The sequence below is a fragment of the Trematomus bernacchii genome, unplaced genomic scaffold (assembly GCF_902827165.1).
Source record: "Trematomus bernacchii unplaced genomic scaffold, fTreBer1.1, whole genome shotgun sequence".
NCBI lineage: Eukaryota > Metazoa > Chordata > Actinopteri > Perciformes > Nototheniidae > Trematomus > Trematomus bernacchii.
Window position 1 is genome coordinate 12,697,216 of NW_022987593.1, and position 17,032 is coordinate 12,714,247.

General features: G+C 40.8%; 1 protein-coding gene across 1 annotated transcript; it reads right to left on the reverse strand.

The window, feature by feature from the left end:
- Window positions 1-4,694: 4,694 nt before the first annotated feature.
- LOC117482387 (myelin and lymphocyte protein-like) lies at window positions 4,695-10,727 on the reverse strand. The gene is made up of 4 exons (XM_034130502.1): window positions 10,586-10,727; window positions 7,979-8,146; window positions 6,651-6,782; window positions 4,695-5,398 (listed from the first exon to the last, which is right to left on the reverse strand). Exons 1-4 carry the CDS (start codon window positions 10,676-10,678, stop codon window positions 5,324-5,326), a joined length of 468 nt encoding a protein of 155 aa, XP_033986393.1. The 5' UTR covers window positions 10,679-10,727; the 3' UTR covers window positions 4,695-5,323.
- Between the last annotated feature and the right edge of the window lie 6,305 nt (window positions 10,728-17,032).

The following is a 17,032-nucleotide window of genomic DNA, read 5'->3' on the forward strand; positions in this document are numbered from 1 at the left end:
CCATCATACGTAATTTGTTTTCGCTAACGTTTCTTCAGATATAGTGGAAAACCATAATGTTGCGTCCTAGCTCTGCGTGGGAGCGCGGCTCCCATACAATTCAAGGCCGGTGCGTTGTGCTGTTCTGACTACCTCTTTGTATTCTCTCAGTCTCTGCACATGACCTTGCTACTTTCAATATTGCAAGCTAAACACTTTCTCATGTGACTTTTCCCTTTGTTGGTATCCACATCAGAACCTGGGATTAGTGATTGTGTCTATTTATTTTATAGTCATAGCATTCTCATGAGCACAATAAGCATATAATGTAATAATAAGAATCAGTCTTGTAATGTTATATACAAATAGTCTCCACACACACACACACACACACACACACACACACACACACACACACACACACACACACACACACACACACACACAAGGCTCAGACAGGTGCACAGGACCCGAACATCCTGTATGTCATATAAATGTGTAGGGGGGGGGGGGGGGGGGGGGGGGGTACAGTGGGTGGTCATTGAAAATGTGTTCTGATATTAGTTCTTCGCAGAAAATGAGCCAGCGGGTGGGTGTGGGTTTGAAAAAATAATTTGTCATATCATTTTTCTTTGGCTAAATAATGGAAACGGGTCCCACAGACCCGAACACCATACAAGGGTTAAAGTAGCCCCCTTTTGCCTTGATGACAGCTTTGCACACTCTTGGCTTCTCTCAGTCAGCTTCATGAGGTAGTCACCTGGAATGGTTTTCAATTAACACGTGTGCCTTGTCAAGAGTCCATTTGTGGAATTACTTGCCTTCTTAATGTGTTTGAGACCATCAGTTGTGTTGTGCAGAGGTAGAGTTAGTGCACAGTGGAAAGCCCTATTTGACTACTGTTGTAATCCATATTATGGCAAGAGCCACTCAACTAAGTGAAGAGAAACGACCGTCCATCATCACTTGAAATGAAGGCCAGTTGATCCGTAAAATGTCAAGAACTTTGAATTTATCCTCAAGTGCAGTCACAAAAACCATGAGATGGGTCGTTATGTCATTTGTGTGTAGATATTTTTCCCTCCTCCTGTGTCTGTGAGTGTGTGTGTGTGTGTGTGTGTGTGTGTGTGTGTGTGTGTGTGTGTGTGTGTGTGTGTGTGTGTGTGTGTGAGTGAGCAAGCAGGTGGTGCCCGATAGCTGATTAGCTACCTTCAACCTGCTGATGGTCCACCTGAAGAGACAGGAGCATTTAAGCTGCAGCCATGCAGTTCCTCTACCCTCTCTCTGACTCGACTTCTCCTACTCCCAACACACTTGCGTATTGAGATATCTGTCCTCTTGTGCTGTGTGTATACTTATACCGGTCCTTTTGCTTGTTGTGAAACCTTAGAAAGAGAAACTACCTTTACCTGTCTTTGTAGACACGCTTTGATTTATTTAGGAGTGAGAAACCCTCTTTTTGTTTGAACCTTTTTCTCCTGTTTACTGGTAAGAGTAGGTAAGAAGCCTGTATTTTATTTTATTTGTTTTGTTAGGCAAGTTTAAGGAAACTCTGTAAAGAGTTTGTTATGTTGGGGTAGTCTCACCTCTTGAGTTATTAAATCTCAAAAAGCTGATTTCCTGTGTCGTTTACCATTTCTTGGGAGTGGGAAGAGTTGGGAGAGAGCAATTTTATGCTGCGCCTAGGTTCCCCTAGATCTGGGCGTAACAAATGACACTATCTGACAGAATGTATGTTTGAGACCAAGTATCCATTTAAAAATATGCTATAACAAACTTTATTCCAAATAAACAACAAACAATGCAGTGTTTTCATTTCTTGGTTTGCAATACAGAGAGAGGGCTCAGAATAATAGATGTGTAAAGTTATAAGCAGTTCAATTGAAGGCAACTTTTATTCACAGCACGGAGGCAATAAGAGTTAACACATTCAGTTGTTAAAGCTCAACAATGTGTTTTGATTAAATTAAAATCTTAAGAATTATATTATATTATATTATTTGAAAGTGGTAGTTTTACTATATTTCTACACATTTAAAGTGTTGATACTAAAATGTAAGCAGCTTCATCCTAACTGCAGGTGCTTGTAATCTCCTCCTGTCGTCAGCAGGTGGCGCTGTGGTCTCACATTAATGTGACTTCAGGTTCCTGTGCTGCTGTGTCAAATTTTACATTTGGATTCAGATTGTTTTCCTGTTTTTAGTTAAACTTATACGGGTTACTTTAAAAATTGTTAATATCAAATTACATATGAATACATTTTTCAAATGTTCTGACATAAGCAACATTTCTGACATAAGCATAACTTAACTCAGCATAACTCAGTTCAGTTGTTAAGTTCAGCCGTGTTTTGTGCCCACCTCAACGTCCAAATACAGCCCCATCTCTCCCAGACCCACCTGGTGACGTACTTGCTAGAAGATTAATCTGGACACCTCCTCGAACACCCTTTACGTAAACCAATCAACACGCCAGGAGCCGAGATTCGATCGGGGAAGTGACGAGATCCAAGCGAAGGGCACTGAAAAAGCTCTTGGGACCACCTTCCTCCAGAGCCTTCCCAATCCAAACTAGGGCCTTTCACGCATGAAATACACCCGCCGAATGTCAGCCATCATTGGGGCAGAGGTCCCAGAGGTTCCTGTCCATAACCCCCTCTGGGAACCCTTTTTGGTCCCTACTGTTAACCTCTAAATCAGAATCATTGCTGTGGCAGAGGTGAACAACTGCAGCCGTCCTCTGGACTCACACAGAAAAGATGGCCACAGGAAGCCACACTCGACTCACAAGGGTCTGTCGTCTTAAAGGGTCAGGCCAGGAGGGAGGGACGGGGAAAGCTCCACAGCTGGCATCAGAAACAAGGTAACTGGTGCCTGGGGAAACATTTGTGTTGCTAAATGATGGTAAAACCCCCCTAAAACAGGTGCAAAGGTCTTTTGAAGTGTCAATTATCAAAGTGTGTCCTATAGGATGTAACCCATCACATTGGTTAAAAGACTGCTCCTGTCAAAGTATGATCCTCTACATGTCAACACACTCTCTTTGACTGAAAGCATCACTCTGAGCTGTATGTGTATGTTACATACTGTGGGTCTTAACAACATAGTATTGTGTGATATATAGTGTGTCAGCTGTTTGTGTTGAGCTGAATGTAGTGATGAGCTGCATCCTCACAGGGTTCATCTTCAGTTTCATGGAGATACTTTGCTATTATCACCTGCTGCCTTCCCTCATCAATTATACATCACAGCTACAGTTCACTGACCCACCATACTGCCCACTCAATCTTACTGTGTGTGTGTGTGTGTGTGTGTGTGTGTGTGTGTGTGTGTGTGTGTGTGTGTGTGTGTGTGTGTGTGTGTGTGTGTGTGTGTGTGTGTGTGTGTGTGTGTGTGTGTGTGTGTGTGTGTTACATTCAAGGTCAAATACTAACCTGGCCTTAACCCCGCCCCCTGTCCCGCCCACTTGAGGACAGGGTTTCCCGCTCAGCGGAGTTTGACCTCTGACCTCTCTGCCCTCGCTTGGTTCACCTGATGTTACTACTGATGAAATATTCCACAGTGTCAACCGTTGCCCGTTATCATGGAGACGAAAAAACACAGCACGTTGTTTTGTTGCAGTAACTATGAACTGGTTCAGCATAGAATTTACTCTCAATACATCTGATGAATCAATATGTGTATTTAAATGTGCAGTCTGCCCGAAATAGACCGAACACTAATGAATTGATCTCTCAATTATTGAAAATAATAATAATAATAATGGGTTTCATTTATAAACCACTTCATATTTGAGTGCAAATCCCAAAGTGCTACATGCAGTGAGCATGGAACAATATACAACAGTACACAACACGGTAGGATTAATAAAAGCAGTAAAAACAAACAATACAAAATAAATAAAAGGGTAGTAATAAATAAGATAAAAGATCTAGGAAAAGGCTCTATTGAGCAGATGGGTTTTGAGGAGGTTGGTATTGCTGGAGCGAGAGGTCCGCAAGGAAGTATGAGGGGTGAGGAGTTCCTTGAGGTAAGGGGGGGCAGTTCCATGGATACACTGGTGGGTGAGGAGGGAGACCTTGTATTCGATCCTCAGTTCCACGGGGAGCCAGTGTAGTGATTTCAGGATGGGGGTGATATGATCATATTTGCGCACCCTCATCAGGATCCTAGCAGCGCTGTTCTGAATGTACTGGAGCTTCTGGATGCTTTTGTTAGGGATCCCGGTGAGGAGTGCATTGCAGTAGTCCAGCCTGGAGGAGACAAAGGCGTGGACTAGCTTTTCGGCGTCAGACAGAGTGAGTGTGGGGCGGAGTTTGGCGATATTCCTGAGGTGATAGGAGTTCTTGCACAGCTGTTTAATGTGAGCCTCAAAGGTCAGATGGGCGTCCATTCTAACACCCAGGTTGGTGACTATTGAGGAGAGGGTAATGTTATAATTAATTGTTATTTTGCGGCTGACTGACGGTATGCATGCAGCATTAAGTGACTCATCTTATCCTATAGAATGTATTATTTACTATACATGTAATGAACAAGATTGAAACATCCCAAAAATTAAACAAAATGACATAAATTAAGATGCACAAAATAAACCCACTTTCTTACTTGATCATCAGTTCTGATACCTTTATACATGTAGCTATTTATTTAATTTCCTCAAAATTGATCCTGATTTGGATGGATTTGTTGAATAAAGAGACGAAAACATTTTGGTTTTGAATGTTTAAAAACAAACAGATTTATACATTTTCTTTACGCAGTCTCAACGTGTTTACAAAACCGAAGCAGTCAGTAACAAAGGCTCACCTTACAAAATGTCCATACTAAATAACATTATCTTGTTAAGAAACTTATAAAAATATAAAATCAGCCACATCTGAATCCTTTTAATCAGCTGAGAGAAAAACAAGAAGACCAAACTAAACAGTTTTAATAAAAGAAAAACAACAGAGAAACCAGATAAGAAGAGTTTGAAGATTAGAAAATAATAGAAACCATCATAAAAGGCTAAGCAGTTTTGTTGTTAATTCAACTTGATGGGGATGTATACAGATGTAGTTGCTATCTGCAGCATCTGGACTACATGCTGAAGAGTTTCTGTGAATCCTTTGACAGAAAAGCCTCATCTTCATCCCTCCATAACCCTGAAACCCTCCTGCTTCTGACAGCCGGACGCTGAGAGACGCAGAGGTGATCCAGATGTTGCTTCACAGATTTCCTCTCAGGGAAAAACAGAAACCTCAGCAGTCAGTCTCCATCACCGCCAGCCCTCCCTTTAAATCAGCGTGTTGCAGCTTTATGCACAAGCTTTAAGGATAACAATCAGTTCTGTTTAGAAACGTCTAGAAAGATTTCCATCGGATGGCAGAGAAGATGGTGTGGATGAAGTAGAGGAGGGTCGCCACGTACGAGAAGACCTGAAGAGACAAGGAGAACGTCAGGGGAATGAAGGGAGTCGCTTCCTCGGAGAATTATTTTAAGACATAACAATCTGCCCAGTAGAGTCCCAGAACCTTATCAGCATGTTTCCCCCTTTATAGAGGACACATTATGGTCACTTTCAGGTTCATATTTGTATGTTGTTTCTCTACTGTCATGTTTGGGTGAGAAACTCTGGGATTTTAGCCTAAAAAATATCGTTTGGCTACAACACCACGGTAAAATAACTCATGTCCACATCATTAAGATAAAGGCGGGCTTCATCACGGCCATCATGGAAACTCATCTATTCACTCGTCTCATTTTAGCCTTGTTGTGTTTATACTCACGCTCTTGCAAACTTAAAGGTCCCCTATTATACTGTTTTTCATAAATATATTATAGGTCTCAGATACATACAAACATGTCTCTGAAGTGTTTGGCTCCAAACACCAAACAGATCATTGCAGCATCCCATAATCCCCTCTGTTTCAGCCCTGTTTCAAAAGTGCTGATTCTGTGTTTGTTACTTTAGATGAAAATAAGGAGCCCCTCCCCACGCCCCTCTGAGAGATATTTGGTTAAAAAGAACACAATGGTGCTCTAGGAGGAGATTCAGGTGATAAAGTGTGGGGGGGGGGTTACCTTGGTTGCTGATTGGCTAATGGTTACACTAGCCAAAAAAACATTATGACATCATAAAGTGGCCAAAATCTGATCAGCTCATTTTCAGACAGGTTTTTATATAAATGGATCAGGACAAAAAGAGAGGGAATCTTTTTTCTTGAGCCTTTCAGAATCTCTTTACACCGAGGGGACACATGTGAAAAAGTGGATTTTGCATAATAGGTGACCTTTAAACTAGAAACCTTGATCAGGTCAAGACAAGAGGAAAGGTTTTTGCAGACGAGGTAAGGTTGCAAAATCACATTATAAATTGGAGGCTTATTGGCGGTGACATTGAAGTAATACAACGTTAGCTTCTTTGCTTCTGACAATTGCATATTAGCTTAAAGTTTTTAACAGTGGTGGTTATTTGTGAAGATTATTTTACTGAACAACACATGTGTAACATCAACCTTTGTTTGCCACAGAGCTTATTTACGGCAAAATCTTATTGGCTTTTTGACGAGGGAACCAGAGCGATACTAACTTCCAGATTAGCATATGAACATATTGTCTTACTACATACAATCTTACTGTGTTTAGTTCTCTTTATTAGTTTGCACAAAAAGAACCAGCCTGACTCACCACTGCAGAGATGTCCAGTTTGTAGTTTCGGGAGTTGAGTGGGATCGTCTCTTTGATCTCCAGGGTCACTTTGGCCAAAGCCACCGAAGCACTGAGGTAGAAGAAGGCTGCGATGGCGTGATATGCTAAGTCCTGACAAACAAGGAAGGGAAAAAAGAGTGTGAGAGATTCCTTATGGTGTGATGTTAGTCAGACATGTGCTGAACTGTCTCCACCAACACATTTAAAAAAAAACTGTAACAAAGAGAAAGGTTAGTCATGGTGTCCTGCTATGTTATCACAATTGTTTGTTGTTTACAACCAAGGAAATTATCTTTTTAATTATTGTGACACAAAAGAAAATATTATTCATGGTATGTTCAGCGTTTGGTATAAGGGCTGTGTGGGAATATCTCTCAAGTGCTTTCAATTTGCTCTATTATCTGAGAGCTGAGGATAGGCTGGAATTTCTCTTTCACACATTTTTCTAATTCCAACTGCACTGAGTTAGTAGCCAAAGAGCCAACATAAGACTCAAACCTAAAAGGAAGGAAATCAAGGTTGTTATGGGAGCATTATGATGTTGATTCTTTACTTAAAAGTCCTAAATCTCATATTTCACAGCGTCCAGGAATGCACCAATATGAATTTCTCTTAAGGAGTTTCCAAAGTGGTCTCTGCTCAAAAATCAATGCAATGTGAGAATTTAAAGTGGCACTATTACGCACATTTTCAGGTTCATATTTGTATTATGTTCCTCTACTGTGACATGTCTCCATGCTTTAATGTTCAAAAAGCTCTTTATTTTTCTCATACTGCCTGTGCTGCAGCACCTCTTTTCACCCTCTGTCTGAAACCAGAGCCCAGTCTGCTCTGATTGGTTAGCTGGCCGGCTCTGTTGTGATTGGTCAACCGCTAAGAGATTTCCCGCCGCTTAGACTATCACGTACAATGTGTTGGAGCACTAACCAATAGAAGTGCGAGTGTGACATAGTGATGTCACTATGTTCCTTAAGAAAACAAAGAAGTCCAATGGAGGAACCATTTTTTAAGACACAACAGACACATTTCTACTCTACAGTGTTTTTTGGATGAACAGTTCTCGAGAAAGCAGAAACCAGCAAACAATTGGCATGTTCAGGTTTTCACACACATTTCTCTATTTAGACAAATTCATTGAGATCAATGTTTGACAAAAATATATAAGATGAATCTCCAATTGATTGAGGGAAATGATGAGCAGGAATGAAGGTGGGTGCACCACTTTGGCTCAAACTGCAGAGAATCAAAGTCTTCCTGATTCAGTTTTGAGTGTTTTCTGTCTTTGCTAAGATGTGTTGAAGACTTACTGCTGCGGCCCAGGAGCCTCTGTTGTTATGCATCCCGCAGAAGAACAGCACCATCCAGATGAAAGTCATGGAGAAGCAGAAGAGGGAGACGAACATGACCCAGGCCTGAGGGTTCGCCGGCACCACCAGCGTGCACGCCACCAGGATCCAGACCAGACCCCCGAAGACCTGCAGGGACACCAGAGAGGCGTGAGAGGAGAGACAGCATGTGTTTTACTGCGACTAGCGATTGTTTTATCATCAAATCAGCTCATTATTACTCGATTACAATTCAAAACCCAAATACATTTAATTTAACTCAAATGAAATGGAAAAAATGTGTCTCTTCCAAAAGATGTTTGGCATTATTTCTCAAAAGATGAACTGATTTTAAAAATAGTTGCACATTATTATGTTTAAAGAGGACATATTATGTTCATTTTCAGGTTTGTGCCTCTACTGTGACATGTCTCCATGCTTTAATGTTCAAAAAGCTCTTTATTTTTCTCATACTGCCTGTCTTTTCACCCTCTGTCTGAAACCAGAGCCCAGTCTGCTCTGATTGGTTAGCTGGCCGGCTCTGTTGTGATTGGTCAACCACTCAACGGTGTCCCGCCCCTAAGTTATCACGTACAATGTGTTGGAGTGCCAACCAAAAGAACCTCAAGTGTTACATAGTGATGTCACATAGGACAGTTTCCTAAAAAACGCTTGTGTTCCTTTTTGCACACAGCTTCACCATTTGCTTGCAAATCCCTCCGTCTGATTCTTGATGGATTAGACTTCATTTACTGTATGTTGGGATGCCTTCTAACATCAATTATCATATCCTTGGTACGGAAAGTTGAAGATGAGATTCCTCACCCCCACAAACAAGTTGTGAAAGACTGGGCTGTGGCTGGTGTCATTGTCTTGGAACCTGAGTCATCTGCATACCTGAACATCTACTTTGGGTTCTAAGTTGATGTGTGTTTCCTTTATTCTGTCCACCCTGTATTTCCAGCACAGAGCAGGGCGTAACTGGCTCAGTTCACGCTACACCTCTGATGATTGACAGACTGCATTATTCATGGCGTTCACCCAGAATCCACCTGCTCACACACAGTTTGTGTTTGTGTTAATGCACGAGTTAATGTGAGAACGATTGTAGCATTCCTCCTCATCTCAGACTTTCCTGACGTCAAATCATCACAGTAAAAGTATTTATATATTTTCGTATCAGCTAAAGCTTTCATTCCATCTCTCCTGCGTCACACAGGCTCATTCTAGGAATATCATCTCTACTGCCTAATGTCTGGCTGCTGTGACCCCTTCACCTCCTTTCATACTTCTTTTGTTTGTGAAATATTTCAGATGTAGGAAGGAACATTATTTAGATTCTTAGAAACAGCCTCAGGACAAAGGACAATATTCCTGTGGTTCAAGTTTAGCAATGGGTGAAACGTCCCTTCTGTGTCATTATTTATAATTAGCCATTTGAGTCAGATTGTTAACAGTTTATTTTTTAGCTAATAAACTTGTCATCAGACAGTAATGAATTCCAAGATTGCATTTCAGCCAATGTTTACCTGCATGCAACCAAAGCCTGCTCCAAACTTGATTAGTCAATACTCCAAAAACCAGCTCGCTTCTGGCGTCAAAACCTGTCCCATTTAAAGCCAACATAACCAATAATAATACATCTGATGTCTTATTGTGTTGTCTTACTTGGTTCATATTTATAGATTAGAGATTGTTCCTTTAATAAAAGTGAACAACATTTCAATTTCACTTCCCGAAACCTATGACAATCTTCTCTGTCTGAAACTACAAGATCACAGCAGCAGCTTCCCATCAGGCTTGAATGAGAGACCCATTGTGAAGTACTCTATAGCTCACTTAGCAAAACAAAGAGTTAAGATTGATTGCGTCAAACCAGGAACAGTAAGTAATTCCTTGTTCGTACCGAGTATCTGTTCTCTTCAGGAAATGAAAACAGTAAAAGCAGAAGCTGAATTTGTGTTTGAAAGGAGTGAAATAATAACAGGGACTCAGTGAAAACTGCAGGTGATGTGAAGATGTTCATCAGTCAGTCGGTCTCCCACACAAGAAACAAATTAATAATTAACTGCTTTGTTACTATCCACAGTTTTTAGTCTTTACTAATTAAAACTGTTTTCATTGGTGTGCATAAAAAGGCAGTTGACTAAAGACAGGCAGTCAGTCACACACAGAACACAATTATAATCAACTTTAACCATTTAGCACCTTTCATGCAAGATGCAGCCACAAGTGCTTTACAGAGCAAGACAAGATACATTAAAATAAAGTGAGTGAAAATAAAGACTTAGAAACATAATTAACAAGTTATAAAAACTAAACAGAAAGAGTTAGGTCACAAAACAATCAAACATGAAGTTATACCACTAAAAGTACCCCAAATTCAAAAGATAGGTCTTTAATTTTTCAATATGAAGAGTTTAAAACGTTTTCTTGCAGATGTTGTTTTTTAGGCAGTTTTTAGTGTTTACTAGTTCAAACTCAGGGTGTTTTCATTGGCGTGCGTAAAGTGGCAGCTGACCAAAGACAAGACAGTCACCGACACTCAGAACAACAATAAAACGTTCTCTGTAAGATGTTGCTTCTTACCAGTTCAGGCAGGTAGAGGATGTCCGGGATGGTCGTACATATCCCGATCCCTCTGGGGAGGTTTCCCATGGTCGCAGTGTTGGACTCCATCATGCTGCTGCTGCTCGGACTGATCTGGGGCTCAGAGCTGCTGCTGCTGCGTGTTAAACCAGGTGGATCCGACCGGAAAAACCGGAATCCCCATCAGCCGAGCAGAGATACGCCCGGCGGCCGTCAGACACCGGGAGGAGCAGATAGAGGAAGTGGATCTGCTGGAGGAGCAGAGAGAGATAGTGGATCTGCTGGAGGAGCAGAGAGAGGAAGTGGATCTGTTGGAGGATCAGGGAGAGTGATGGAGGTTCAGAGTGAGACAGACTTATCAATGTTTGACCAGCGTTAATAATTGATCAGCATGACAACCTGCAGCAGCAGCATCAACAACAACAACAAGACTGATACAATCAGATAATGATTTTATTGAATTTGATGGCAATCATTATTGAATATCTTATCACTTGTTTTGAACAATATGAGGCCATAACATGGATGTTATCAGTTGTTTTTGCTACCTTACCTTGCTTCAGTAACTGCACCCACCAGAAGCTAGGCCAGAAGGGGAAAATCTGACATTATTATTTTGACATTCACTTTCACTTAACTTTTGGTGCCTAAAAGGAAAGATATCATGGTTTGGGTATCGGCCGACGATCGTGAATTATGAACTCTACTTATGATCCACGTGGCGTCACCCAGGGCCGCCCCTCCCTACATGCAGATCACGCAGACTGCGTGGGGCCTCATCTTTCAGAGGGAGCCTCAGAGGGAGCCTCAGAGGGAGCCTCATCTGGAGCGCAAATGCGGCGCAATTACTGCAAGCGCGCCACAGTTTCGCCACTGCGAGGCTCCGGTTCACGCGCGTGCTCCACTAGCACTCGTCCCCCCCCATCGACGCTCGCGAAACAGAGGGCCTCATCACATAACTTTGCGTGGGGCCACAAGTTGGCCAGGGGCGTCCCTGGCGTCACCCACTGGTTTGTTTTGAAGAGCTGATTTAGTCCATGTCATTTTGTTTTTTTGGCATGTGCCATCTTTTTAACACGAAACACATTCAACTTTCATGAACTGAACTAGGCCTACATGGTAAAAGGGTCAAGGTTCTAAACAAAAACACAGACAACAAAGTTGTAGGAACTGGGGTCGGTCGCTTCAAAACATCATTTAAGAAGTGGGGCCTGGCAGACAGTGCTGCATGTGAGTGCGGTGACCCTGAACAGACTGCCGAACACATAATCACCACCTGCCCTTTATATAGACCACCCTCGGAAGCCAGCCTCTTCGACTTAGGACCAGAGATGCGGGCAAGGCTACACGACACCGAGTTGGACCTCTGACGTTACACGAAATAAGAAGATAGAGATTACAGGTTCAGGCCCTTCCCTTATCGATCTGCAGGTTTCCGCATGAATGTAACTTAACTTTACGTACATTTCGTATAGTATATAACTTGGACTATGTAGGCAGTTAAAGTTACTCAACGTTGAATTTTGGTTACCCATGCGACACGAAATCCGTTCCCAAACAACCGAAGCAGACTTTGTGACTCTTTATAAAACGGACAAGTCAAATCAAGCAATCTGATTGGTTCTTAGCCGTGATATACTGAGCGTATATCACGGGTAGAATTGTAAGTTACTTTTCACAACAAGTCAGTATCCCTCCGCGTCTGAGAAAAACAGTATACAGTTGGGCAGAAAAGCAAATGCTTTTCAAACTGGAACAAGAAAGCAGCGGAGAAGTAACGGGGCAGAAACCCTCCTTTTTACGCAGCGGTCCAGACATAGACATCAAACGGCAAAAACATATTCAGTGTGCAGTTCCTTTGGCATTAGGGCAGGGATATTTAGATACTTTCCAAGGTTTGACAAAATGAATTGTGCTACTTTTAAAGCAAGCAACGATGTTTTCAAATCTGTAATCAAAAAGGTCCGCAAAAACATTTAAGATTAACTTCGACCTCCGGGGGGGGTCTTACGGAGGAGTGGATTGAGGAGTGCGAGTGCCTATCTCCAGAACAAAAAGCACCTAAACGACGACATGTAGAGCTACGTGAAGAGCAGGTAGTAGACCAACTGGAAAAGTATCACCATTCAAAAGCTTTCTGATGCGGGTCTTGAAACAAAGCAGAGAAATTATGACCGTTAGTGGCCACAGGTACGAAAGCTCTCTCCAGAGCTACTGGAAGCCGAATCTCTGGGACCGGAGAAAGTGGAGCAATATTCTCGCCACGCCAAGCAACAGCCTAGAACAACCTCAGCCTATAACCACGTAAGCCATGCTACTGATGCTGGACAGTTTTTCAGTGGGTGCACAATAAACGGCAACATACACATTAATGTAAATAAATAGCCAAATAATGGATCAACGCTCTGTCTAATATGTTCGCTAGCTGTTGTTAGTGTTGTTGCATAGCAACCACCTCGCACTATGTTTCGTGCAGAAGGCAACGGAGGGACTATTTTATTTTGAACATCATTATTTACTAATAACAACTATTTAAATTAGAGTGTGTATTTTTCATATTGGGGTTGTCGACCCTCCGCTTCGCGTCGGGCCGAACCACGCCCCTTAACTGTGATATAATGGCCATATACCACGGCCTGTCGTGAGCTATTGCTTAATTATACTATACTGTATGTCTCCCGACTTCCTCCTTATAATTACTACAGCCGCTGAAGATCACCGCATTCATGTATTCCTATCGATGAGTAATCATTTGAATATATGATAATGGAAAATCAACCTTCTGTATGCTTGTTGGTGCTTAAGTGATATTAATATACAACATTAGACAGAGTCCAGGTGGTTGAAGGTGGATGATTCCTCTAACAGGATGATTTCCAATAGACTATTGGAAGTGATGGTTCTAGAGCAATTTAACTAGGAGGTGCCAGGCTGGGGCCAGTTATTTCATGAGAGGGGCACACAAAAGCGGGTTAAAAAGACAAATACAGTATAAAGTAATTGTGTAAAATAAACATAAAATACAGTAATTGGTATTTTGTTTTAGTACATTTAAAGTGGACCTATCATGCTATATTTGAATAATATATTGTAGGGCCATACCTATATAAAACATGTCTGTGAAGTCAATTTAATTAAAAAACATAAACAGTATTTGCTTTTATATAAGGTAATGAACAGTTTAATCTCCACTGTACATCTGGGTCTCTGATTTGATTTAGTTCTAATAAATCGTAATATTTTAACCTTTTCTTGGAGGGGGGTCACAGGGGGGTCCCTGGTCAGTGTTACGGGGGCACTGGCCCTTGTTGCCCCCCGCCCCCTAGAACCGCCCCTGCCAATAGTGTCCAACTTATTATAGAAAAGGCTGAAATATAAGATACCTTGATATTATGCGGTAACATTTGATCTCAATACAGTTTGTCGCCTTTCACACCTCAGGCAACAACGGATCCATGGAAACAACAAGCATCTCGTTTGTCAGGCGAGATGTCGACTAACACCTCTGATAATTGACAAGCGGGATCTGGTTTCCTGTCGCTGTCATCGGATCCTCCAGCCCGGAAAACGTACTCCTGATGGAGAAGAGTCGGCACTCCTGAGGAAAAACCTGGTCCTCTTCTTTGCTGCTCTCCAATCTACAAAGTTAGTGTACATGGTAAACATTAAACCTTTTGGAGTATCACTGTGTCAAAGAAAAGTCTTGCTAACGTACTGGTTGACTCTTATTTTTGTTTCATTACACAATATAATGCAGTGTCTCCAGTTGAATGAGAAAATTAAACCAATATTTGATGTTTTCTTTCAACAGAAATAATAATTGAAAAGGAAAAGCCAGTCTGATGTGGCAGCTCTTCTGATAGACAAAGAACCAAAGTGGAGGTTAAAATAATAATAATAATAATAATAATAATAATACTATGGATTTATTAAATGTCAGAGTCAGACTAAGATTTGTTGTCTAGGTGACAGTTTATGGCGACCCAAATAAACAATAAATGTTTTAAAATATGTATCGGAGGCTTTATGTGCTAAGCTTCCAGAGTGATGCAACCTGAGCCGCTGTAAATTCCTCCGTCTCTCTTATGTCCTGCGGCTGATGGTGTTGTCAGGTGTCTAAGCTTCAGCACCATCAGCAGAGCGCAGCGCTGAATACTTTATTATAACGCGCTGAATATGTAAGCACATATGCTTAAGAGCTGTACTTAAGTACACTTTTAAGGTACTTAAGTTAAGTATTTCAATTTCCTGCCACTTTAGACTTCTACTCCACTACAGGTCACACAGGCTGAGCAACTCATGTAGTAATTGTCATTTTGTGGGGGATATGTTTTATTTACCTGAACGAACTTGTTATAATAAACCTAAAGATACTTATTCATTTCCTGAAAATGTTGTTTAATGACTCAGTATATTGGACAAGGAGATATAATAATAATATACTTTATTCACATCACTTTTCACACAAGACATGCAGCTCCAAATACTAAAGAAAGTACTACAAAAAAAGGGCAACAAACAAAACAATCCAACCATAAAAAGACAGCAGATGCTAAAATATGTGGATGAAATAATAACAGTGACCATCAAAAATATTAAATGAGGTTGTTAATTGACCTTCTAAGTTGACGAGTTGTGTGCAATGTTGTAAACAGAAGTTTTGTTTTAAGTGTTGCTGTTAAAGGCAGCCCTATTTACTTTAATGAATCAAAACCTTTCTACACTTTTGGATGTTTTGTTCACCGTAAAGTGGAGAAAAAAACATTTCCTTCAGGAATAAAAAGTAATTGATAGACAAATAATCATTTTGTGGGTGAAGTATTACTTTAAAATACATAAACACATGTATTCAATTAAACATAACATAACTGTCCTATGTTACATTGTGTTAGTAGTATGTTGGTCTACAGAGATGGCAAAAGCACACACATCCTTTACTCAAGTAGAAGTACAGATACTCGTGTTTAAAAATACTTTGGTAAAAGTAGAAGTACTGACTAAACTTCTTTACTGTAAAAGTTAAGAAGTATGAGCTTTGAAATGTACTTCAGTAAAAAGTACCCATAACTAGCAGCTGTTTTAAAGAGTACCTGACCTCCCTTTATATTAATAGAAGAATAATGTCATTGTTAGCTAATGAATGTTTCCATGCTGAACAACGGCAACATGACAACGTTTTCATTGGTCCCTCTTCTTTAGAGAAGACCAGGAAATGATGGATACACGGATCGTGTTCAAATCAATAGGCACGCAATGACTCTAATAATAATGATCACGCACCAAACACACATTCAAACTAAAGTAACCAGCCTGCTTGGAAAATGTAAGAAGTAGAAAGTACAGGTATTTGTGTTAAACATGTAAGAAGTAGAAAGTACAGGTATTTGTGTTCAACATGTAAGAAGTAGAAAGTACAGGTATTTGTGTTCAAAATGTAAAGAAGTAAAAGTAGAAAGTCGTCAGAAAAATAAGTAGTGGAGTAAAGTACTGATACCAGAAACATTTACTTAAGTACAGTAACAAAGTATTTGTAGGCTACTCCACTACTTCCCACCTCTGTTGGTCTGTTATATTGTACTTATTCTGTATATGTATATTGTGTACTCGAGATGCCTTATAGATATATTTCACTGTCGATATGTATATATTTATTATTTACAGTTGATTTTCTATGTTATTTTACTTTCAATTGATGTGCAATGTATTTGAGTCCATTCATGTTTTTCCTCATGATGTTGTTTTAGTGATTCAGTAAATGGGACTTCAGGCTGAGTTAAAGCAGGTTTTATTTAGCAGTTTGCAGTAAACAGACCTGACAGGTGTGGATCGGTTGAAGGTGACAAAGACGGATGGGCTGAAACGCCTCTGTGAGGAAACTGCCTGCGTGTCTGGCTGCAGTTCAAAAAGAGACGTGAGATATGAGAGCTATTTTTATTGTGAGGAACATGTGAACAGTTCAGTTTGGATGATCTTGTTTTACAGAATGTATTCAGTCACGATGATTTGCTGTTTAATATTGGAATGTGTTCAGAGTTATGAGCTGAAGAGATCCAGATGAACAGGTTGCTTTTCATTGAGAGTTACCACAAATAGCCTGCAGTCAGGAAACAAGACTTAACGTTGGCAAGGAATCAAAAGGTGTTTCCAAAGATATGACAATGATAAAGTTATTTTTACATGTTTACATACGTGTTTGTAATTTATTAGGCGGAGGCGTGTGGTGCAGTGGGTTGTGTGTAGGTGTTCGGCTCAGGGGAGCACAGGTTCAAACCCCACTGCAGTCAGCATGTCGTTGTGTCCCTGAAGACACTTCACCCCAAATTGCTCCTGTGGGGATTGCCCACAGTATTGAATATGTAAGTCGCTTTGGATAAAAGCGTCTAACAAGTAACATGTAATGTAATGTATTAAGGACGATGAATATGCAACAGAGATGTTCACCTGACA